The sequence below is a fragment of the Carettochelys insculpta genome, chromosome 1 (genome assembly GCF_033958435.1).
Source record: "Carettochelys insculpta isolate YL-2023 chromosome 1, ASM3395843v1, whole genome shotgun sequence".
NCBI classification, from domain to species: domain Eukaryota; kingdom Metazoa; phylum Chordata; order Testudines; family Carettochelyidae; genus Carettochelys; species Carettochelys insculpta.
The window spans coordinates 132,903,214-132,928,491 of record NC_134137.1 but is presented as its reverse complement, the minus strand read 5'-3'; the positions used below and the strand labels follow the sequence as shown (position 1 = coordinate 132,928,491).

General features: G+C 41.0%; 1 protein-coding gene across 1 annotated transcript in view; it reads left to right on the top strand.

Annotated features, from left to right (window-relative positions):
• Positions 1-25,278, top strand: part of OCA2 (OCA2 melanosomal transmembrane protein) — a 338,099-nt gene that overhangs the window by 199,490 nt on the left and 113,331 nt on the right. The window contains exons 18-20 of the mRNA XM_074983294.1: positions 7,320-7,447; positions 13,599-13,658; positions 14,354-14,458. Of these exons, the coding sequence (XP_074839395.1) occupies positions 7,320-7,447; positions 13,599-13,658; positions 14,354-14,458 (293 nt within the window). The remainder of the gene's footprint in view (positions 1-7,319; positions 7,448-13,598; positions 13,659-14,353; positions 14,459-25,278) is intronic.

Below are 25,278 nucleotides of genomic sequence, written 5' to 3'. Positions count from 1 at the left end.
ACATTCTGAGGCCTGCAATGTGTGGACAAGATGATCACAATAGTCATGATGGTCCTTTCTGTCTATCAATTTAGGCAGTGAAATACAGTAAATTAGGACACTCTGTTCTCATTGTTTTAGGCCTTAGCTGTTGATTCTTGGAGGATTTTCCTTCCATCTTCCTTTCTTTCCTTTCCTTCTCACTATCTGCTACTTGTGTGGCTTTGTCTTATTATTAGCCTCTGATATTGTGAGTAAACTTCTGTAGAAAGGTGGGATTTGCATTGTAATAGGAAGACTGTGTCTGTGTCTACACTACCACAAAAATGCATATTCAGTGCCTCATTAGCATGTCGCCAGCCGTGGTTCTTTGAAATTGCCATGTTTTGCTCCTGCTCAGGTTGTCCAGATGGGGGTCCTTTTCGAAAGGACCCTGGAAACTTCAAAATCCCCTTATTTCTCTATGCTGATAGGAATAAGGGGATTTTTGAAGTTCCCGAGGACCCCATCTGGATGAGCTGTGCAGGAATGAAATGTGGCAATTTCAAAGAGCCACAGCCGGCGGCATGCTAATGAGGTGCTGAATATGCATTTCAGCGCTTCATTAGTAATCTTCGAAATGGCCATTTGCATGGCCATTTCAACGATTTCTCTTAGTGTAGATGTAGCCTATATGTCAAGTGATGACTAAAGATCGTTCTGATGCTTCCTGCTAGGATGAGCCAGATTCTGTTACCAAAAAGACTGTGTCTTACCATCTTAATAGTTTTCCCATGGGCACAGAATGTTTCTATGACCATATGGGGTACATGGGGCTCTGAGATTCTTGTATAGAGAAGTCAGTCCCCAGAGTATTCTGGTTCCTTAAAATATTTCAAGATTAGGGAATGGATCCTAAGCTGGAGCCAGGAGAAGTGGGAAGCCAATTAAATTCACAAAGCCCTGACTGCATGCTTTCTCCATAGCTAGTCTGTCCTAATAGGCTGTCTGCCACTCATTGCACAAAGCTGAATTTCTAATTAACTTTGGCAGACACTCATAGCCCTGAAGAAAAGAAGTTAAACTATTTCAGTCCTGGTGACAAGTATCAGGGGGTAGCCGTGTTAGTCTTTATCTTCAAAAACAACAAGAAACCCAGTGGCACCTTATAGACTAACAGATATTTTGGAGCATCAGCTTTCGTGGGCAAAGACCATGCTTTGGTCTTTGTCCACAAAAGCTTATGCTCCAAAACACCTGTTAGTCTATAAGGTGCCACAGGACTTCTTGTTGGTTTTTAGTTCAGGCATAACACATTACCCTGTGGAGTAATTAGATCTCTGTTAGTTGGTGTGGCATACTTGTTAGCTGAATTTGCAAGAAGGCACCATTTCAGTCTGGTTTTCAGGGGCAAGAGGCGAATCTAGTGATATTTGAAGGTATCTTATGGCAGGTGATTTAAGACCCTGGTCAAAGTCTTGATTAAACTCCTTAAAGTATTTCTCTGCTCTTCACTTCTGTTCTGCCTGAGGCACAATGTGTGATGACATAGATTGTGCCATCTGAGAAAAAGGGAAAGTTGTGTGTATGCTGCACAATTTTAGTAGTGGGGGCATGATAATATAACAAGTGCTGTCCTAGTGTCTCCTGTACTACACACATTGAAAAAGAGTGAGGTGATAAGAGCTTTGGAGGGCTAGGAGCTTGCTAATGCTACCCAGCACTTCACTCTGGGATCTATTAGGACTGAAGAAAGCCACTCTTGAGGATACTTTGTAACAAAAGTTTATGTGTAACCCTAATACAGTTCATATAGACTAGCAATAATTTCTGGAAAAAATCCTAAAAAAACATTGGCACCATGTTAACAAAAGAGCTAAGATATGCTTCTCTCTACACTGTGGTTTACATAAACATTAGCAAATAAGTATTCCCTCTGTACAGCACATTGAAAGAGATTTGTCTTTAAGACAGTTTGGAAGAAACATGTAACATCAAAATATTTACACAAATTACTCCAGAAAAACTAACAACTGTACCATTTTAAATGTTACAGCCCTGCTCAAGGTTACACTTCTGCAGTATGGGTCTAAAAGGCTGCCATTTAGTGCTTGGTTTGTATAGGTAGAAATGTGGAGGGTAAAATAGAGAGAAAGGTGGTGTAGAAGCAGGGCTTTAGGACCTAATTTTACCTTTAGACTTGAACCCAAAACTCATTTTTTTTTTACTTCAGTGGGTATGGCACAGGTCTCCTGGCAGACTGAACATTGGCTCACTGTATTTGCTGGGGTGGTGTAATGGCACAAACTAGACAACAGAGTGAAGAATCAGTCAATTCATGTAAAACATTAATTCATCATAGTCCTTATTTATTCTCAAAGACACCAAGACCAGCTCTTCAGGTATGGTGAAGTTCACACCAAGCAAGTTGGGGGGTGGGGTTAATTAATTATTTAGTTTACATTAATACATTACACAGTTTTTACTTTAGGAGGCAGGAAGGATATAATGGCATTGTCAATGGTGGTAACCAGTGGATATTATGGAAAGAGATTAGGAGTTAACTCCTTCTATGGTTCTGTTAATGCATCCCAGACCTTGGTGGACTTTTCAATCTGTGGCTTACATATACTTCCAAAGAATTTAACTTCTTGCCTTTCACATGTCCAAGATTGTTTCATCTGTCATGCACTTTCCTGGGAACATTTTCCTCTGCATGTTCTTCACATGTCAACATTTTGAATTACTGCAGTTGAGTGCTGTGGTATGTGTTCAGAAATGCCTTTTCAGAAGCACAATAGATGTGTTTTCCACTCAAGCAGTCATGACAAAATCCACTATCTAGCTCAACAAGAGGTAAAGTCATCTGCAGTCCAGATTAATCTCATCTCCTATGTGATGCCATGCAAATGACTTGTGTAGGAGAGGGCACTACATTCTTATACAGCCTGATCCATCACCTCACATCTAGCTTTCCTTCTTAAGAAGCAGAGCTGCACCAGTTCCCCTTCCTGGCAAATACCTCCATTTATGGAGACAGGAGTTGGCTTTGACCCTCATTATGCCAGATTCACACTCAGCAGATCTGAGGCATCCATCCTCAGGGGTGGGTACCCTCTTCCATTAGGAATTCTGTCCTGGGAGGGCAGCTTCATGTTGCAGCTAGGGCTTTGTCAAAAACTCATTTCTGGAGGGACCCAACTAGCCTAGCTTTGCTCCTTCTTTGTTCCATTTCTTCCCCACTTTCTCCCTCAGAAGAGGATGCTTGACCACTGCTGCTGGGGACTTATTATTACCACGGAGTGAATTGGACTAAACATGTACATTTGTCAAGTGGTGGTGTTTCCTTCCTTTGTGGTGCATGGAGATATTAATGAGGCATGCCTTTTGGATCTGGAATCGATTCAACCACAATGTACTCAGAATCTGGGATGAGTATTTGAAGTCCATGTTTAGGCTCATTGAGGGTTATGGAATCTGAGCTTCTTCAAAGTTTGGGGAGTTTGTCTCCATGGTTCATTTTGTGTTCATCATTAATTATAGGAAAGTATTTTTGTTGAATTGTGAAAATAATGAGATTTCCTAATCCCTCATCCTCCTTTCTGCAAACACACACACCCTTGGTAGATCGGATTTTTCTCACGCTGACGGGCAAATTCTTGTGAGAGTGGTTTCGATACTGTGGAGACACAAGAAGCCAAATTATCAAGGGTCAATTGAGAGCCTGAGGAGAGAGAAAGTGTCAGAAAGGGAATGCTGCCAGGTTTTGGAGACCAATGGAATGGAAGAGAGAACACAGTAGAAAAGCAGTTGATACTAAGAGAACTTTATTTTCAAGATTGCTGTTCCAATAAGAGTAAGAGAAGAACTATCAGTTAAAGTCAAGGGAGAAAATGTTTATTTAGTGAAACATAACGCAATATATACAGCTCCATTTTACAATTCCATTAAAAGGCAGTGAAAATTCCTAATCAGGATCCAATAGGATACAACTTTATAAATATCTTTGTTGACATTCTAATGAGTGCTAAATAACTAGAAGAGTTTTCCTGTATGTTTTCATGCAAGTGATATTTTCAACAAGGGTGTTATGCTCTGGGGATTGTAATTACCCTGAAATCCCCCTCTAAACATACAATATGCTATTTAAAGTTCCAAAAATAAATATGTATATGAAGAATAAAAAATGCATCTCCCATGCAAGGGAATATTTGTGTAGTACAGTAGTACTGTGGATCTTGGTCTTTAGGAATTGAAGGGCATCAGTCAACATTCACTATCTTGACTGATGGAGAGAATGTTTGATCTCTATGTTTCTACTTTCATTTTTAAAATCAAATTTAGATGGACTGTCGTCATGTTTTATTGTAAACCTTAGGATATTCTTAAAAATGGCCTTTTGTTTTCCAGAAGCTTGGAGTGGGTGACAAGAGATGGATCTTTGGGGTTATGTCTTCCCTACTGAGATCTTTCAAAAGAAGTTCTTCTGGAAGATCTCTTCTGAAAGAACTTCTTTCAAAAAAAAAAAAAAAAGCATCCACACACAAAAAAATGGATCAAAAGAGTGATCTGCTCTTTGGAAAGAGAGCATTCACACATCCTCCACTCTTTTGAAAAACTGGGCCAGGGATCAAAAAATCAGGTGCCATGAGGACTGCTCTTTCAAAAGAACGGCCTGTGGAGCATCTACATGTTTTCTTTCGAACAAAGCTTTCAAAAGAAAGTGTTCTTCCTGAAATGGGAGTGGAAGCGTGCTTTCGAAAGGAGCACCACGTTCTTTTGATTTACTTTTGAAAGAATGCTTTCTGTGTATAGATGCTCTGCAGGATCTTTCAAAAGAGTCCCCTTCTTTTGAAAAATCTTTTGAAGGAACTTGCTCGTGTAGACGCAGCCTAGATGATTACTTGTTCTGTTCATTCTCTCCAAAGCATCTGGCACTGGTCACTGTTGGAAGACAAGATACTGCTCTAGATGGACCATTGTTCTTCCCCAGTATGGACTTTCTCATGTCCCTTGGGGGCAAGGGAAGCGGGAGGACACATATGCCAGCTGAATGACCCCGGATCTTAAGTACATGGAATCAAGCTGCTACATTTTGCTATTTTTCAGTATCAGTGCATAAGGAGGGCATTTTACTTATCTACTGTATATAAGGCAGGATTTTAGAATTTCTAATCATCATCAGTAATTGACAATTGTTCTTTAACTTGAAGATTTCTACCAGGAAGCATTTTTTTTTCTGGAAACATCATTTTCCAACACTTTGGCTGTGGCCACACTTGGCCAAAATTTTGAAATGGCCATGCTAATGGCCAAATCAGAGGATACTAATGAGGCACTGAAATGAATATTCAGTGCCTCATTAGCATGCTCCTATCAGCTGATAGGATTAAGGGGATTTCAAAATGTGCGGGGTCCTTTTGAAAGGACCCCTGTGTAGCCAAGCCACGCGTGATCGAATCACGGCACTTTAGAAGTGCTTCAGCCAGCAGCATGCTAATGAGGTGCTGAATATTCATTTCAGCGCTTCATTAGTGTCCTCTGATTTGGCCATTAGCATGGCCATTTTGAAATTTTGGCCATGTGTGGCGACAGCCTTGATAGAGATGTAGGAAATAGTCACAACGAAAAGAGAACTGACTTGAAATATTGAGGATCATTGTGTATATAATTATGAATTTAAAAATGATGTATTATAATAGATTTTTATCCAAATATTGTGTCCTTATAAAGTAGAGTTTCCTTCTGAGAAAAAAATTGTATATAACTAGTGAAAGTTTTTTTTGAAATCTGAAGTTTCTTCATTTGAAATTTGGCATAGTCCTTAGCAGAAATTGCTATTTCACGCACAGATGGTTCCAGAATACATTTAAATAATGTTGATGATAACCATAGAATGTGAGTCAGGCGATTGTATGATTGCTTTTCCCCTGTTGATTATTGAAATTTGAGCTTGTGAACGTGTGTGGATTAGAAGTGTATAACTGTATGAGTGCATGCAATGTTGTTTTAGGCATGTTGCTCCCAAGATGTTGGAGATACAGTGTGGGTGAGGTAATATCTTTTACTGGACAAAATTCTGTTGGTGAGAAAGCTTTAAATTTTCTCCCTGTCACCAACAGAATTTGGGCTAATAAAAGATATTTTCTCACTGACCTCCTACAGCATATACAGCACATACATAAACGTGGGTACAGGCGTGTTCCGTGTACATTTAGGTTATCTTTGTGTTTAAGTGACACCTTATCTGGAATAGTCTTCCAGGGTTTCCTCAGTTCATCCTCTTGCCAGCATGTCCTGGAGGTCCTATAATACAGAAGCCACCAGTGTTCTATTTGAGAAGGACTGGACAGAATGCTCTTCAGAGTCTTTTAATGCCTGTCCTAATCAACTGGAACTTTATTTGTGAAGCAAACGCAGTGGATTTTTCAGCAGCACAAGATGCTTCTTCTCCTAAAGCCTAAACAGACTTGCTGACTCCTTACTACTCCCAGGAATTACAGACCCCTACAGCATGAGATTGAATATTAAATGTGGATGCGTAGGCCCTGTGTTGGAGGGTACACAGGGGGCCACATGCACCCCCATCATCATCCCTCCCACCCCTCCCCCGGAGTGCCAAATCCTGAAGGCAGCACAAGCTTCCTAGCTCATCCTACTCCAGGCTGTGCCTCTGCAGGGGAAGGGGAATTGTTATTGGAAGTAGTGTGGCACTTTCGAGGGACAGGCAAGTGGGGGCAGAGCAGGTTCAGGGGGAGAGCAAACATGAGTAATGGTCTGAAGTTAAAGAGGAAGAGGTGTAGGTTGGATATTAGGAGAAACTACCTCACCAGGAGGGTGGTGAAGCACTGGAATGTGTTGCCTAGAGAGGTGGTGGAAGATCCATCCCTTGAAGTTTTTAAGTCCCAGCTTGACAACGTCCTGGATGGGATGACTTATCGGGGATTGATCTTGCTTGAAGCAGGGAGCTGGACTCGATGGCCTCCTGAGGTCCCTTCCAGCCCTGTGATTCTATGATTCCATCATTCTATGGGCAGAGGGGAGGGACCTGGAAGGGGAGGAGGCAGGGCAGGGGCATGTGGCCAATGCCCTCCCTAGAATCCCCATGCCAGTCACCTCTGTGTGGACCCCCTTTTAGATGGCATTTGTACAGGGTGTCTATTGCTGCATAAAACTAGAACATATTCCTGTAAAAGAGATTTGTGAACTTTCCTTGCTACAACATAAAAAAATAGGTCAGAAAACGTTTAAATGAAAAATATGTTACTGCATATTTTGTGTCAGTAGTAAAATAAATATGCATCTTAGCAATAGCTAGAAAATGTAATAAATACTGTTCTTTTTTTTTTTTTTAAATACAGGGTGGATTGCAATGTTGGGAGCTATTTGGCTGCTAGTGTTAGCTGACATCCATGATTTTGAGATGATATTAAACAGAGTGGAATGGGCAACACTTCTTTTCTTTGCAGCACTGTTTGTTCTAATGGAGGTAAGGGTAAGAAGAATTAAGAAAAAATGCAGTTATTCCCCTCTACCTTTTAGCCTGTAATTTCTATAATTTGGGCAGGTAGAAAAGAAGGAAGCACTTGAATAATGAGGACAGGCGTTATCCTGAATAGAGGGCTCACACAAGATAGGGGAGAAAGCTCTGTGATATTTCTGTTAATAGTAACAGAGAGAAAGCTGTGCTAGTCTATATACTATCAAAACAAAAAAAAAAACAGTCTAGCAACACTTTAAAGACTAACAAAATAATTTATTAGGTGATGAGCTTTAAATATTGAGTCTGTTCTGGTCTGGCTATGGTCTGAAGAAGTGGGTCTGTCCCACGAAAGCTCATCACCTAATAAATTATTTTGTTAGTCTTTAAAGCCTTTAGTGGACTGCTTTTTTATTTCTGTTAATAGCTAAGTTATAAAAACCAGAGAATGGAACCATGGCATGGAGGCAGCTGCTCCTGGAGTCAAATGTCATTTTTCGTTATAATCCAGATTTTGTCGTCTTCCCCTTCCACTTCTGTAATTTCCAAGAAAGAGAGGTTTAATTTCAGACTTGGCATGTGTGTTCCATGTGAGCTAGCAATTATTTTTTAAACAAGTTTAAAGTGATTTAGCTAAGACTTGGGGGTTGGGGGATGTGTAGGGGGGCGGGTGTGTGTGTGGGAAAGCCAGGAGTTATTCATAGTTTGAAAATACCTAATTTTACCCATATCCTGGCTACAAAATGGCTCATCTGAGAGGCTTCACATGAAATATTTGTTCAGAAGCTCCTTGTGTGATTTAGAGCATGAGACCAAATTTCAAATCTTGAAAATCATTGTTTAAATGCTGAGTGTAAGCAATGCTTGCATAGTGTAATACATTGCTTGGGCATTAAGTTTCTGAATAGCTGGTTGATTCAAATCCATGTAAGTCCCTTTTGATTCACTGTTTCAGAATGTTTCAGAATGTTGATGTGAAAATTTTGTTTGGTTGGTACAAACATTTGGAAAATGGGCTTTCTTCATCCAAATACCCAAATTCACACGCAGACAGGGTTATTTGTGCATGCACATGAATCCTCTGTTGACATTACTCTGTTTTAAAGGTACTAATAATTCAGTCATGGTGCAGAAATAAGACCATATGACTTAACTGAACAGTCACATACCATAAATACTAAAAATGAGCAGTTTATAAATCACATTCTCTGATTTACTCTTTAGCTTGAGTTTAGCTGTGTTTATCTGAGTACAGTGTCACCACAATGTAATGTAGTAAACCAAGTTGAAAGCAGTTTAGCCATTTACTGGAATCTTGCAGTTCCTATTTACTTAATTCATACAACTTTTTATAGTTTCTCTCAGTGCTGGGAACTCCCTCCAGCCCCAAAATACCCCCAGGCTTAACACCCCATAATCCCAAACCACTCCCCCAGGCTTAATCCCCTCACAGCTCCAAACTGCCCCCAGGTTTAACTTCCTTGCAGCTCCAAACTGCTGCAAGGTTTAACTCCCCTACAACAGCTCCAAACCACCTCATCCGCCCCTGAGCTTAACCCCTACAGCCCTAAACTGCCTCCAGGCTTAATCACCTTGCAGCCCCAAACTGCCCCAAAGTTTAACCCCTTGCAGCCCCAAGCCACCTCCCTGACCCATGGCCTAATTCCCTCACAGCCACAAACTGCCCCACTCGCCCCCGGGCTTAACCCTCTCTCAGCTCCAAACCATCCCCTGCCCCATGGCTTAACCCCCTCATAGCCCCAAGACTGCACCCCGCTCCATAGCTTAATTCCCTCACAGCCCCAAACCGCACTCTCCCACCCCGAGGCTTAACCCTCCACAGCTCCAAACTGTCCCCAGGCTTAACCCCTCACATCCCCAAACAGTCCCCCAGCCCCAGGATTCACTTAGTTACCCAGGAGCTCCATGTGCTATTGGCCACTGTCTCCTCTTCACCATAGCTGTGTGGCTTCTCCCAGCCCTCTGACTTCCCCCACGTACAGCGCGGCAGGAGCAGCTCACAGTGCCCTACATGTTGAAAGAGTAGGACTTGATTTAATTGGTTTAATAGTCAGATCCCCTCTCCTAGCTATTAAACCAATTAAATCGAGTCCTACTCTCAGTGTGGCAGGAAGGGAGCTGGAGGAGTGAGCAGCAGCAATAGCGGGAGACACAAATGGCTCCTAAAAGAGTCGCGTGAGGCTCGGAGTCACACAGCTGGCTTCCAAAATGGTGGTTGCAGGAAAAAAGGTGCTGGAACTTCGTTCCAGTGTGTTCCACCAGAAAAAAAAAAAGCCTTGGATTCTCTCATCACTAGTGCATATTGGAAGAATAGTAAACAAAATATTTATGCAGGCACTCAGGAGCCATACTGTCATATTATCTCATGAAACAAACTGCCACAGAAGAAATACTCATTTGGAACAGTGACGATCACATTTAAACACTTACAAAATTTGGGGATACAATTCTATTGCTGACAAGTTTGTTTGAAGTGGGTAGAGTATTATTGGGGGAAAACCTCAAATGTCACTAATGCTGCTACTCTGTACATTTTGTTAAAAATATGAAACTTTTAAAGGAACATTCCATTAGAACCCAAATTTTGTTTGTTTAAAAATAATACAAATGTTAAGTGGTTTAGAATTTTCCAATAAGAGACCTTCCTTTAAATTAAACATTTTCTTCCTGAGTTTGTGTAGTGTGTGGAGGAAATGAAAGAGGTCATCTGTTAGGGTGACCACATTGCCCTGTGGCAAATACAGGACACCGGCCTCTGGGGATGGGGGACTGCTGTTGCACGTCAGGGCTCCTCAGTGATGGGGGTGGCTGCCCCACAGTGAGGCACCAGGGATGAGGGTTCCTCAGCCTCCTGATGAGGGGGAGTGGAGGATGGAGTCTCCACAACCTCCCAGCAGGGGTTGCCAGGGAATGAAGAGGCTGCTCCTGCGGAGCTCACCAGCAGTGGGGGTTGCCTCTCTGTGGTGCCAGAGAATGGGGCAGCCACCCAGCAGTGGAGCTCCCTGTCAGTGTGGGTTGCTGCCTTTAGACCCTGAGAGCCAGGGAACAGGAGCCCTGCAAAATATGGGACAATTTGCCCATTTTCTTAAAAAAGTCAGGATGCCTGTAAGACAGCTTAAATATGGGACTGCCCCAGGAAAAAAATGGGATGGATGGTAACCCTACCATCTCTTTTCTGGGTCCTGCAGTATTAAATGCAGAAAAGAGTCTTTCATGTTCCTGGGTCAGCAGTGAAGTAGCTGCTTTTTTTTTTTTATTTCAGATGCAGAACATTATATAGGAAACACTCTGCATCCTCTAACTTTTTCCCCCCCTGTATTTATTCTCTATTTTTCTAATTAAGGTACAGCACAGTGTTGTTCTAGATAGTCTGATGAATCTTTAACACAAAGGATTTTCTAGGTTGGACACTAGAATTATCCTCAATTCTTTTTCAAGAGTGCTGTGACCTTCCACCGGTGGTAACCTCAGCTGTGGATGTGAAAATTCAAAGATCGTTCCCCTGTCATTTTGGTATTACTCTCCTTAGTACCACACAAAAACATGGACATACCTCCCAGCCCAGAAGAGAGATTTTTCTGCTCGCTAAAGCACACCAATATCTCTTGCTCTGCTGTGTTACAGCAGATGCAGCACTTTCCTGTAGCCTCCGCTCTAATAGGGCTGAGTTTGATTCCCAGTTGCTGATATTCAGAGCTGTGCATTGGTGAATATTCTCCATGCTAGCTCACTAGGGGAAGGGAAGGAGTAAGACAGAAGGTTAGAGAGGTACTCTGACTGATGGTTCTGTTTATTTTGAGAGGGCTGGTTGCTTCTGCAGGGTCATCTCAACTGCATGTGTCCTGTGCCGCTTATATCACTGACATGTGATGCCTGCTCTCTTTTTCTTATGACTTTCATGTACTCTTCTTGTTCAGTAACCCACCTGAGCAGCTGGTCCTTGATATAAGTAGGCAGTGTAGTTTGAGAGTGTAGTAGGAAGTTTAAAATAACTGCTCCAGTGTTTCTTTGTTTACCACAGGAAAACAGTAATAAGAAGCTAGGCTCTTTAGAGCTTCCAGAAATTCCCAAAAGCTATGAACACTCAAGATGTTTGTATATGTAAAGGACACGGTATCAACATTAGATAATAAAATGTGTATTAAAAGACCTGTTGGTCCTTGAATAGGATTCTCAAAAGTGAATTACAACCCAATTCTGGCATGTGGGATATGATAAATAGGTAGGTGACAAAAAGGTAGGTGACAAGGAATAGGAGATCTTTCAAAAACAGGGTTTATTTTCAAAAGAGCTGCGTCTGTACTGCTTTTCTCATTTCAAAAGAAACTATTTTGAAAGGAGAATATGCAAATGAGGTACCATATATGTAAACCAGTGCCTCATTTGCATTTTTGATTTCCCTCCTTTGCATGCTTCTTTTGAAAGAGGAACGCTAGTGTAGATGTAGCTGGTATGAACATTGACAGCTATTATCTCACGCATTACAAGGACTGTTTCCTTTCCTCTGATGTAATTATCTCAGGCAAGACACTTACCATGCTCCACACCTTACCCCCCTCCTTCAGTCCTACGTATTTGATTTGTCAGGTTTTATTGCAATTTGTTTTGGACCTCTGTGACATATAACTGAGTCTGGACTGGAAACGCTATGGATCTGAAGAAGTTGGTCTGTCCACAAAAGCTCATCACCTAATAAATTATTTTGTTAGTCTTTAAAGCGCTGCATGACTGCTGTTTTGTTTGATTAGAATACAGACTAACACAGCTTCCTCTCTGTTACTATTCAATACCTGGATGTGGTTTCATCCCTTAAAACTCTTAGCAACCAGTGTAAATTAAAGCAGCTATTCATGCAAGAGCCCTCGGAGTGGAAAAATGCAAAGGGGAACTTTATGTCTCCATATGCTCCCTGCAGTAGCTGAGAATGTAACCATTAATGTGTTTTTGTTTCCTGGATTCGGAGTCAAGCTATTTTAGAGAGATTATTTCCATATCCTTCCTTTCTGTTTTTCCCTTTCTTTCCCCTTTTTTCTTTCTTGGGTGGGAATAAGCCACAAACTTTAGCCCATGAGCTGAAATGTCCAAAGAATAGTCTCAGAAGGGTAGCCATGTTAGTCGGTATCTTCACAAAACAAAGCAAGCTGTCCTGTAGCGCCTTGAAAACTCACAATTACCCAATAAATAAAATTGTTAGTCTTTAAAGTGTCACAGGACTGCTTGCTTTGTTTTGTCCAAAGAATGAAATATTTGATCTTGCGCAGTGTTTCCCAACCTTTTCCAGATGGGGACCCATTTTGACAATTCAGGAAGACTTGGTGGCCTAAGGCAATTCAAAAATGGGGGTGGTGGGAGGGAAGGAGCAGTGTCATGACTAGCTAATTTTGCACCTGAGGCAAGAATGTAAAATTGCACCCCCTCATGTTTATATGTTCATAGTAGTTATTTCATAGAACAGGGGAAAATACATTAGCTGACAAATCAGCTACATAGAACATAAGGGAGGCAAAAGAGTGGAATGGAGGGGAGGGACTTACTTTCTGCTAGAGTCTATTAAATGGATTGCCTGGAATGGCTACGAAGATCAAAGATGGAGAAGCTGTCTGTAATGAGTAATTGCTTCTCTATTAATAGAGAGAGCTGCTGAATGTGGCAGCCTTAAGGAGCTGCAAATGGCTCCTTTAAGAGTCACATGCAGCTCTGAGCTGCCGGAGAGCCTTAACAAATCTGATTGTGTCCCATAGATTGGGAATCCCTGATCTAGCGTATTGGTTCATATCTAGGATTTCTTTAAGTTTTAAATAGTTTGCACTCAATTCATCAAACAAAATATGTCTTCTCCAGAAGAAGGAAAACTTTAAACATCAGAATGGTGTTCTTAATGGAAATGAGGTGCCTGTGCCCAATCCCTGTAGAGAGTATGGTCGACATTTAAAATGCAAAAAAATTCCACAAATAATCTGACTCTTTTGCTATTTCCACTGTTCTCAGTAGCTTGCCCAGTTGGGATGTCTACCTTGCAGAGGGTAAATATTGGCATCTTTTTGAGACAAAATAACTGTGTTGGATTTGTTTTAATTCAGTTTAAAATATTTTAACTACATATTTGCTTTATTGGTTCATCTAAATTTATCTCTTCTAGGCTTTGGCTCATCTTCATTTAATAGATTATATAGGCGAGCAGACAGCTTTGTTAATAAAGGTACATTACAATGTTTACAATTTATTCACTACCAAGACAGAGAGATATTTGTATCACTTTAATAATATAATGACTAATCATTGCATATTGAAGTGTATCTGAAGGGCTGTATTCCTGCATCAAATATGCAATGGGTGGTCTTCAATATACATCCTGTATACCTCTCCAAAGACAGAATATATATCTCATCTAAATAGCAACTCTTTTCTGTAGTTTTAGTTAACTAATAAACAAGGGAAGGGGACAGAATGTAACAGAGAGAAAAGCAGTGTAGCTCTAGCTGTACAGGACATTCTTTGCATGAAACTTAACCAATATTGTTAGAAATGTCACTTGTTGCATTTTAAGATCAGGTTAGACAAACACCTGTCAGGAATGGTCTTGATTATGCTTAGTCCTGCCTTGAGTGCAGGGGACAGTACTAGATGACTTCTCAAGGTGCCTTTCTGTCCAATGATTCTATTCCTCTACCCCACATTTTGGCTGAATGAGTAGAATTATCATGTGACTAAATCCAGCCATTATTTCCTTTTTCACAATGTATTTTATGTTTCCTTCAGGTTCTTAAAAATGGGGTCCGATGATGATTTAGTGTGGCATCTGTGCAGTTTTGAACACAGAAATATCAAGGTTATTGTTATGGATGAAAAAAATGCCAGTTAGGCTTCAGTTTAACTGCATCTTTTTAATACCAGGTAGTTCCTCAGGATCAGCGCCTCGCAGTGGCTATCGTTTTAGTCCTCTGGGTCTCTGCTCTGGCATCATCCCTCATTGACAACATTCCATTCACTGCTACCATGGTATGTCTCTGTTCAGCCATTGCATTGCTTCCTTCCATTATATGCCGTGAGTTCAGCTATTTGATAACCTGCTCGGTTTGTGAGACATCAGCTGTGTTGCAATTGCTCTCACCTCTGAGAGGCAGTGAATCATCATTACTGGGCTTATTCACTCCATGCAGGCATCTCAGTTGCAATTTGCACATGCAAACATCAGATTTGCAAGCGCCTTTATGATAATTAAGAATGAAATTAAGTGCACCATTGTACTTGCATTTTTGAACTGGACCTGGGCTTCTGGCCTTTTAAACATCTGGCTTTCAAATCTTATTATTCTCCCATTAAATTCATAGTGGCACTTCATGGTAATTCATAATGACAGTGAATGGTCTTTGGTCTAAGGAAAGAGTGAGAATTACTATATAAGACTGTGGCTAAGGGCACTAACCTAAAATTTGGGAAACCTAAGATCAAGTCCCTGCTCTGATGCCTGTTTTGAAAAAAACAGCTTCAAGAGGAGAAAATAAGAGAGGCCCTTCCAGCTGGAGGAGGGGGAGGTAGCAGCATAAATGGCTTTAGTCTAATGTTAGGGGCATTCTCCTGCCCTCAGGAAAACCAAAATTCAAATCCCTTCTTTTTAATCAGGCAGAGAGTGAAAATGAATGTGGGTGTCCCACATACTGTTGCGTGGTCTGACTATTGGGTTTATTTATAGAGTTATAAAAGGCCCCTCCACTACCACTTCACTCTTAATGCTATACAAAATTTTGACAAACACATCTGCGGTCAAACGAAACACTTTCAGTTCAACCAAAATAGATTTTAAAAATTCAAGGATGATTTTTTGCAATTTTCGGGTTTTACTAAACCCAAACTTTGCTTCCCTCCCCTGCCCTCTTATTTTTGAACTAACAGAGAACGAAGAAACCAGTTGACTGTACTTAATACTATACTTATCTATACACATGCAGCCTAAGCCTGGGATAATTGTGGAATGCCACTTGAGGGGAGGTAGAGATGTGAAGCCTGACACTTGAGGTAGCACACTCAGAGACCTGAGAGGACAGATGTCGACTGTGGCACTTGTATCTTTTATTTTTCTTTTTTTTGTTTAGAAAAAGAAAAACCTGAATCTAATGGCTCAAATTTTGATTTGGGTTGTTCAGTTTGTGCATACGAGTGGGCTAATTAAGATTCCTAATGATTGGATCAATGTGTGAATCTACGTGCACATCCAAATTTTGCCTATGCCCAAAAGGGGAAGCAACTGAATTAAGCCAATGCAATTAGCTTTGTGAAATCTGTCTGTCAGAATTCTGTATGAGGATGCAGAATCCAGAAACCTAAACATTCCTTGTGATAAGCTGCTGGAAGTTGAAAAGAGGAGTGGAAATGGGGGATGTACAATTATGAACTGTGAGTGGGTGGGTCCTTATTTAGGTGGATCTAGAAACCACAGGGTGAATGGGGCAATTAGATGATTCTATATAAATCTGTTTAATTCATCTTAATTTCAGGCTTGATGGAGTTGAAAGTACTAGGTGACACTTTCTCATCCCAACAGTAGTAAATATGAAACTTGCCTATCAATACTATAAAAAGGTGGTTGGTCTGTGAATGTGTCTGAGTTGGCATTGCAAGAAGTGGTAGGAAGTAAGCAAATGAATGAAATGAACTAATGAAAACAGATGCATTTTCTAAAGTTAAATGTAAACATAGCTAATTTGCTACGGGCAGCAAGTTAGAAAGGATTCATGCTTACCTTAAAGCACTGGTTGGCCATCAGGGGTACATGTACCATAAGCCAATGTCTAGGCTGCAGGGTTTTGTCAACAAAATGGCTGTTTTGTCAACAAAACCCCAAAGAGTGGCCAGATTGCAAAGCATGTTCTGTCAACAGTATGGCACTCCAACGGCATGGCACAGGCAACACAGGGCAAGCACAGTGGGCATTGTGAGAGCTCTGCTGTGTCTCACAGGGGTAGGCAAGCCTGCAGCAGGGGCAGGGAATAGCTGTCTGGAAGGGTCCCTTTAAGTGCACATCTCCACAGAGCTCTTGCACTGGCAGTGGCTGCCCTGGCTGACATGGTTCTGGGGGGCTGTTTTGCCAAGAGACTGGCTGGGCTTTCTGGCTGCTCTCTGCCAGGACAGTGGAATGCTTTTTCGATGCACCTTGGTGTTTGGATGCACTCTGGCAACAGGAGTTTTGTCACAAGGTATCTTCTGACACAAACTTCTGTCAACAAAAGTTGCACTCTAGACATAGCCTGAGGGTATTCAGTGATTTTCCAAGGCATACATCAACTCGTCTAGATATGTGCATAATTTTATGGTAGGTTACATAAAAGGCACTAACAAAGTAAGTACAAACTAAAATTTCATATAGACAGTGACTTGTTTATACTGCTCTACATACTGTACACTGAAATGTGAGTACAATTTGATTTATGTTATTAGTATATGGCAAAAATGAGAAGGTAAGCAATTTTTCAGCAATAATGCGCTGTGGCACCTCTATATTTTTACATCTGATTTTATAAGTGAGAACTTTTTAAATAAGGTGTAATGTTGAGAGGTATGCAAAACAAATCAGACTTCTGAAAGGGGTACGTAATCTGGAAAGGTTTAGAACTGCTGCCGTAAAGCACACAGAAAGTCTTTGTTTTTTTTGATTATTCAAGAAAAAAATAGTGATTGAAAGAATTTTTATTGATATGGGAGGGAAGAATGTGGATATATTTACTCTAAGACACTTTTGAAGAGATTCATTGTCATTTAAGGTAGCTATGTCAATGGATTAAACCTGTCAGCAGCTCTTGAACATGAGTGTCACTGCGAAGTCTCCGTCAACACTCAAAAATATCAAAGATCAGATTAGTGATTATATAGTTCACATAAGTGAAAGATGAACAGTTGATGTCTAAATAAGTGAAAGATGAAGATAAGAAAGTGAGATTCTTTTCTTATTCTAACTGTGCTCTCCATGGAGCAAAAAATAAAAATAAAATAGAGAAATATTTGACGTACTGAAATTACTTTTAGTGTAACTGCATTGTATGCCAGATTCTACATCCCCTGGGCCAGAGTAAATCTTTAATAACTCCACTGGCATAAATGAGAGCACTGTTCTGGGTACCTACATATATACAACTCATGTAAGTATGTTTAAATTTGTAAAGCATGAAGACTTAGAGAAACATAGTAGGTATTTTACCCAAGAAGACACTCTACAAAGAGGCACTGAACATTTGAAAGCAATTGAAGGAGGTTTTGAAGGGATTTAAACAGCTGTGGGTTGGGAAGTTACTTGTGAAGTCTCTTTGTAAATACAGTCAATGCAAACAGGAACAAAGAACTGGAACCACACAGTGGCTCTGGAACCACACAAGAACAAAATAAAAATGGATTCAGATAATCTATGGAATCTTTTCACTGCTTAGCAAAAATGATTTATTCTAAATACTAAGATCATTGGTGAAGCCCAAAGCAAGAGAAGATGATCAAATTTGACTGATGGATTGTAATCTTGAGACTTTTGTTAACTTCAAACATTTAAAAGTGAAGATCCAGATTTTTACTCCAAATCTTAATTTAAAAAGAGATGATGTTCTAATTCATTGAATCAATGAGATAAAAAACTGGAAGTGAACTCATAAATGACTGAACAGTTGAATTCAGCATTTTCTTGTCATTTTTAAAACTTACATTTTTGCCCATTCAGCTCACCAATAAAGTGTATTTTAACACATACCAGTAAGTTTGGTCTAACCTTTGTAATAAATATACATTGTAAGAGAAATAGCAATACCAAGAAAACTCCACACTAAGTTGGTTCAGTGGTTTTTAAACTATGGTACATGAGTTCTTGGCCGTGGGTACATGAGAAAAATACTGTAATGGCAGACAGCACATTTATATAGTAAGACTTGGCAATCTTATCATGGTATACTATTACCCTATTTCAGATGGCAGTGCACACTAGGGCTGCGTCTACACGTGCACGCTACTTCGAAGTAGCGGCAGTAACTTCGAAATAGCGCCCGTCACGTCTACACGTGTTGGGCGCTATTTCGAAGTTGAAATCGACGTTAGGCGGCGAGACGTCGAAGTCGCTAACCCCATGAGCGGATGGGAATAGCGCCCTACTTCGACGTTCAACATCGAAGTAGGGACGTGTAGACGATCCGCGTCCCGCAACATCGAAATAGCGGGGTCCTCCATGGCGGCCATCAGCTGGGGGGTTGAGAGATACTCTCTCTCCAGCCCTTGCGGGGCTCTGTGGTCACCGTGGGCAGCAGCCCTTAGCCCAGGGCTTCTGGCTGCTGCTGCTGCAGCTGGGGGTCCGTGCTGCATATACAGGGTCTGCAACTAGTTGTTGGCTCTGTGTATCTTGCACTGTTTAATGAAAGTGTGTCTGGGAGGGGCCCTTTAAGGGAGCGACTTGCTGTTGAGTCCGCCCCGTGACCCTGTCTGCAGCTGTGCCTGGCTCCCTTATTTCGATGTGTGCTACTTTGGCGTGTAGACGTTCCCTCGCTGTGCCTATTTCGATGTTGGGCTGAGCAACGTCGAAGTTGAACATCGACGTTGCCAGCCCTGGAGGACGTGTAGACGTTATTCATCGAAATAGCCTATTTCGATGTCGCAACATCGAAATAAGCTATTTCGAAGTTGGGTGCACATGTAGACGTAGCCCTAGGCTACCTTCTTTGGAAGGCGTATACTGCCTAAAAAGTTTGAAAACTGCAGTTTTCAGATATCAAGAGCAGGCACAAAAGATTAGGAACTAACTAGTTCAGAGTCTGGATATTCAGTTATTGTACCTCTGGTGCTTGAAATACAGAGCTGTGACCTTTTCATACTGAATAATATGCCTGGTTGTGCCTGGTTGTTTATGGTCGCAGAATGTATGCAATGAATCACATAACATTATTATGTTTCATTCCACAAAAGTATTCATAATTTTTCAGTGCCCCTGTTCTCTTTAGCATATGTGTGTTTTACATACCCACAACAACCCAGTTTTAACACCCTATTTATCCATTTTAAATGCCCACTTTCTTAGCATTGTTAAGTCAATAACTAGGGAATTTCCCCCTTAAAACATAAGGTGCTATAATGGTAATAAAATCAAGTCATTTATTTTAATTGATTTGTTTTATAAGCTACATAACTTGATCTATCTGTTTATATTTTTCCTTTGGTCCTACGGAGTAAAAATGTAGCCATAACAAATCCTAGTTTTAGTTTACTTTTAAGACTATTTTCTCAATTTACTGTAATAAGAAAATTCTGTTAATCATATTAGTGGCAAGGTGACTGAACCTTTACAATTCATTATTAGAAACCAGACTGATTTTGACCTGCCACTTTTTATCTTTAAAACTTGCCAGTAAAGCTTCCTTTCCAGTGCTGTCTTTTTCACAAGTGTCCTTGGTGTCACTTTTTATTTTTTTTGGATCTCCCTTTGTCATCTGCTTTACTAGAGCGTTTTGTTCACACTTCAGTATTCCAGTCGACAGGTGAGAGTATGAGACTGAAGCCTAGCAATCTGCAGAGACAGACTGTCCTTAATCAGACATGGGCAGTTTTGAGAACTACGGATACATTTTTCCCATAAATACCCATTATGAACAGCCTGTACAATTTTCATTCCAAACAAACACTTTTCTGTCGTGTAATTCTTAACAAAATATAAGCAAGAATTAATGTGATATAAAATTATGGGTTGATAAGTCCACCTTGAAAAAAGAACATACCATTATCAAATACATGTAGGCTAGATTATGAGTAGCTCAGTGCAAGTGCATGGGAGAGAAGTGACATGGAACTTTCCACCCTCCCTCCAGACCTGTGTGGTAGGTGAAACCACTCTTCCTAGATATTATTGGCAGTGTTTCTAGCATCCCATCAGCGGGGAGAAAAAGGGTGGGGACCCTATTGCTACCCAGCAGAATTGGGCCAACTGAGAGAAGGGTGTCTATCTTTTCCTTTGAAACTGAACTGCCCTTGCTGCAGCATCATGCTCTACCTTGAATTGAAAGAGGAATTCTGTCTGAATGAACTACAGTCTTTGCCTCCCCCTGTACATTCTCTCTGGCTTAACAGTCACAGTAGCTGTGTCTACACGTGCACTCTACTTTGAAGTAGCGGCACTAACTTCGAAATAGCGCCCGTCGCGGCTACACGCGTCGGGCGCTATTTCGAAGTTAACTTCGACGTTAGGCAGCGAGACGTCGAAGTCGCTAACCTCATGAGGGGATCGGAATAGCGCCCTACTTCGACGTTCAACGTCAAAGTAGGGACTGTGTAGACGATCCGCGTCCCGCAACATCGAAATTGCTGGGTCCTCCATTGCGGCCATCAGCTGGGGGGTTGAGAGATGCTCTCTCTCCAGCCCCTGCGGGGCTCTATGGTCACCGTGGGCAGCAGCCCTTAGCCCAGGGTTTCTGGCTGCTGCTGCGGCAGCTGGGGATCCATGCTGCAGGCACAGGGTCTGCAACCAGTTGTCGGCTCTGTGGATCTTGTGTTGTTTAGTGCAAGTGTGTCTGGGAGGGGCCCTTTAAGGAAGCGGCTTGCTGTTGAGTCCGCCCTGTGACCCTGTCTGCAGCTGTGCCTGGCACCCTTATTTCGATGTGTGCGACTTTGGCGTGTAGACGTACCCTCGCAGCGCCTATTTCGATGTGGTGCCGCGCAACGTCGAAGTTGAACGTCGACGTTGCCAGCCGTGGAGGACGTGTAGACGTTATTCATCGAAATAGCCTATTTCGATGTTGCTACATCGAAATAAGCTATTTCGATGTTGGCTTCACGTGTAGACGTAGCCAGTGTAATGCATTATCTATATTTGTGTTTCAAGACAGGGGTCCTCCATCACAGTTTAGCTTTTTCTTCTGCTTGATCTTGCAGTGCTATCAACATCCAACATATGTGACTGGTTTTTGTTGTAAAAATGAATTAGACACCAAATTCTTAATCATGATTTTCACTGTGGTATCGAGTAGAAGATTTTGTCTGCTAAAAACAGATCCGACTCCTGTTTAATAGTATCTTTGGTAATGAGGAAATTTAATAAAGAAATTGCATGGAAAAAATGTTACCAAATGTTTAAAATATACCATGTTTTGAGTATGACCACTTTGTGATATTTATGTTTACAAATTATGTAAACCAAAGAATGATCAAGGGATAGGAGGGCCTGTTTTACTCAAGGAGAAGTTGGTTTGTTTAGCATAGCAAAACACAGGCTTAGAGGGGGCATGACTGCTTTCTATAAATATAGCAGGAAGATAAGTACAAGGGAGCACGAAGAACTATCTAAGTTAAAGGATGATGTTAGCAGAAGTCAGTGGGAATGAATTGGCCATGAATAAATTCAGGCTAGAAATTACAGTAAATTCTTTCATATCTGGCAGCCCTGGGACTGGGAGGTTGCCAGCTATTCAAATATTCTGGATACTAGAGCGGTATACCTACCAATGTATAACACTAAAGAAAAACAAGATCAGATATTCAGAAACAAACAAAAATATATGCAGAGTACTTTATTTGCCAACAACACTACTATAGTACACTGTAAACTAAAACTGTATTTATTTATATTTACTGTCACTAGACTGTACCTGTGGAAAATGTAACTAAAATTCACTTATGGTTGAAATGTCAGTGAGAGTGGTGGGTGTTAGAATGCCAGATATGAAAGAGTTTACCACAGATGGTGTCTAACCATCAGTGGAATGACGTTCTGCAACAGCCTCTCAAGAGGAATAGTGGAGCTGAACAGCCTAACTAGTTGTAAAATGGAGGTTTGATAAGTTTATGGTTAGGAGTTAGGATGTAGTTGCTGACAATAGCAGGCACTAGGCTCAATGACCCAAGGGTTCACTTCTGATCCCATGTTTGAATCAGTTGCCAGAATCAATTGTGATATAATGTGCAGAGTGCCATACATTCCAGTTGCAGCAAGGGGATTTGAAGAAATCCAGAAACTCTGAATCAGATTCATTCCTAAGTATTTTCGTATGTAGCAGGGACAGAAGGGATCATTTTGGTCATCTAGTCTGGCCTATCTAACACTGGTCTTAGAAATTTCTCAAAGTGATCCCTCCAGTATATCTTTTAGAAAAAAACATTCCTTCTTGAATTAAAAAGGTTCAGTGCTGGAGGCTGCATCACAGCTTGGGGTAAATTGTTCCTGTCATTTATTACTCTCACCATTAAATATCTGTTTTGTATTTCCAGTCTGAATTTGTCTACCTTCAACTTCCAAACATTGGTTATATCGTTTACTGCTAAATCAGAGCCCGTTATCAAACATCTGTGCTCTATGTAGCTGCTCATGTAGGCACTTACAGACTGTGCTCAGGTCATGCCCTAACCTTCCCTCTGTTAAGCTAAATAGGTGGAGCCCTTTTGAGTCTGTCATTAAGGCATGTTTTCTAAACAAAAAGCAGTCAAGTAGCACTTTAAAGAAGTGGGTCTGTCCCACGAAAGCTCGCCTAATAAACTCTTTTGCTAGTCTTTAAAGTGCTACTTGACTGCTTTTTGTTTTGATAGTGTATAGACTAGCACGGCTTCCTCTCTGTTACTATTCAACATGTTTTCTAAAGTCATTCTTGTGGCTCTTTTCTCAACCTTTTCTAATTTATCAATCTCTTTCTGGAACAGTGGATCTAGAACTGTTCCAAACACAGAGGTAAAATGACCTTTCCACTCCCACTTGACATTCCCCTGTTTATGTATCCCAAGGCTGTGGCTACAATACATTCCCCTTTTGGAGGAGGAATGAAAATGAGGGAGATTGAAAATACGAATGAAGCTCTGATTTACAAATCTCCTGCCTCATTTGCATAATCTCGCATGATCTTGTTTCAGGAAGAGACTTTTCTGAAAGCAAAAGCTGCTGTATAGATGGGGCTTCTTTGGGAAAAAAAATTTTTTTTTTGGAAAGAACCCTTCTTCCTATTTTGTTTCAGGAAGAAGGGTTTTGTTTCAGGAAGAAGGGTTCTTTTGAAAACAGGGTTTTTTCTCAGAAAGAATCCCGTCTATATGGCTGTTTTTGCTTTCAGAAAAGTCTCTTCCTGAAACGAGCTCATGTGAGATTATGCAAATGAGGCAGGAGATTTATAAATCAGCACTTCATTTGCATTTTTTATCTCCCTCATTTGCATTCCTCCTCTGAAAGGGTAATGTAGTGTAGCCAGATCCTAAGTGTCACGTTAGCTCTTTCGACCACAGTGTCACACTGGGATCTCATGTTCACCTGATCATCCGCCATAGTCCCCAAAACATCTTCAGAGCACTGCGTTACAGTCTTCCTTCAGTTCCGGGAGCATCTTCTCAGGTTTTCTTTATGTCACAGAGCTGAATGGAACAAGAAAAAATTTACTGCATCTTGTAGAATCATTCATACTTCTTCATTTGAATTCATTTCCTGAGGATGATTCCGATCCTTGGTGTTTCCTACAGGTGCTTTTGTTAATTTACACCAATATAACAACCCCAGTGTGTATTTCATACATTTACAATATCAATATCAGTACAATCTTATGTGTTATAAAACAATTTAAGGAAATGTTTGTCTTCAGATTTTTATATTTGCTTTATTTGTATGTGACACATGCCAGGAATGATCCATAACATATAATGCAGTATAAATAAATACATTCTTAATGGAAACTATTTTAATTCAAGATGTCATTTAGATAAGGGTGTCAGATACTTGCTTTGTTCTGTGCACAGTTTATATATATCTGTAAAATCAAGGTTAGTGAGAGAATTGCCTTAATAGAATGTGTGTTTGAGGGCACTCCTCTTCCTTTCAGGTACAATAATTATTTTTCACAGTCTGTCTCAGTATCTGCAGGCAGACACTGAGCCCTGTAGCCAAAGGGCAAAGAGAAATTGGCTTTGCTTTGCTGGGATGATCCTTCACTTTCCCTAAATCCTACCAACAATATATTAAAATTTCCTGCAAAATTAGCAAGAGCTCTAGAATTTAGTGAAGGAGAAATGAAATATCTCCTGAATAAAAACACGCAAGGGGGTATAAGAAAGATGCATTAATTTCCTTATATAAAGTTGTTGCTCTCATGAAACTCTTGTTGTCTGTGCTATATATAGTCCCTCTAGAGGAGAGGAGAGGAGAGGAGAGGAGAAAGGATCACAAGCTTTGGCATATGGTTTACACACAAATACACACTGGCCGTGTCTACACTAGCCAAAGCAGGTGGGAATAAGGGGACTTTGAAGTAGCCAGGGTCCTTTCGAAAAGGAGTCCCGTCTGGATGAGCTGTGCAGTGGTGAGCCGTGTCAATTTTGAAGTGCCGCGGCCGCCCGCATGCTAATGAGGTGCTGAATATGTATTTCAGCACTTCGTTAGTAAACTTCGAAATGGCCATTTTGAAGTTTTTGGCTCATGTAGACACGACCACTGGCTTTTGCTTCTTTTGAAGGGCACCATGTTGTAGCTAAACATTTCAAAATATGATTGAATTCCAAAGAAAATGAAATAAATAGGGAGAAATGTAGCAGTATTGTGTTTGGATCCTGTTTTATAATAACCAAAACTGACTGGCTGTATAAATGTACGCAGGAGACGTGTCTACACGTGCCGCCTACTTTGAAGCAGCGGCTCCAACTTCAAAAAAGCTCCCGTCACGGCTACACGCGTTGGGCGCTATTTCGAAGTTAACGTCGACGTTAGGTGGCGAGACGTCGAAGTCGCTAACCCCATGAGCGGATGGGAATAGCGCCCTACTTCGACGTTCAACGTCGAAGTAGGGAACGTGTAGTCGTTGCGCGTCCCGCAACATCAAAATAGTGGGGTCCGCCATGGCGGCCAT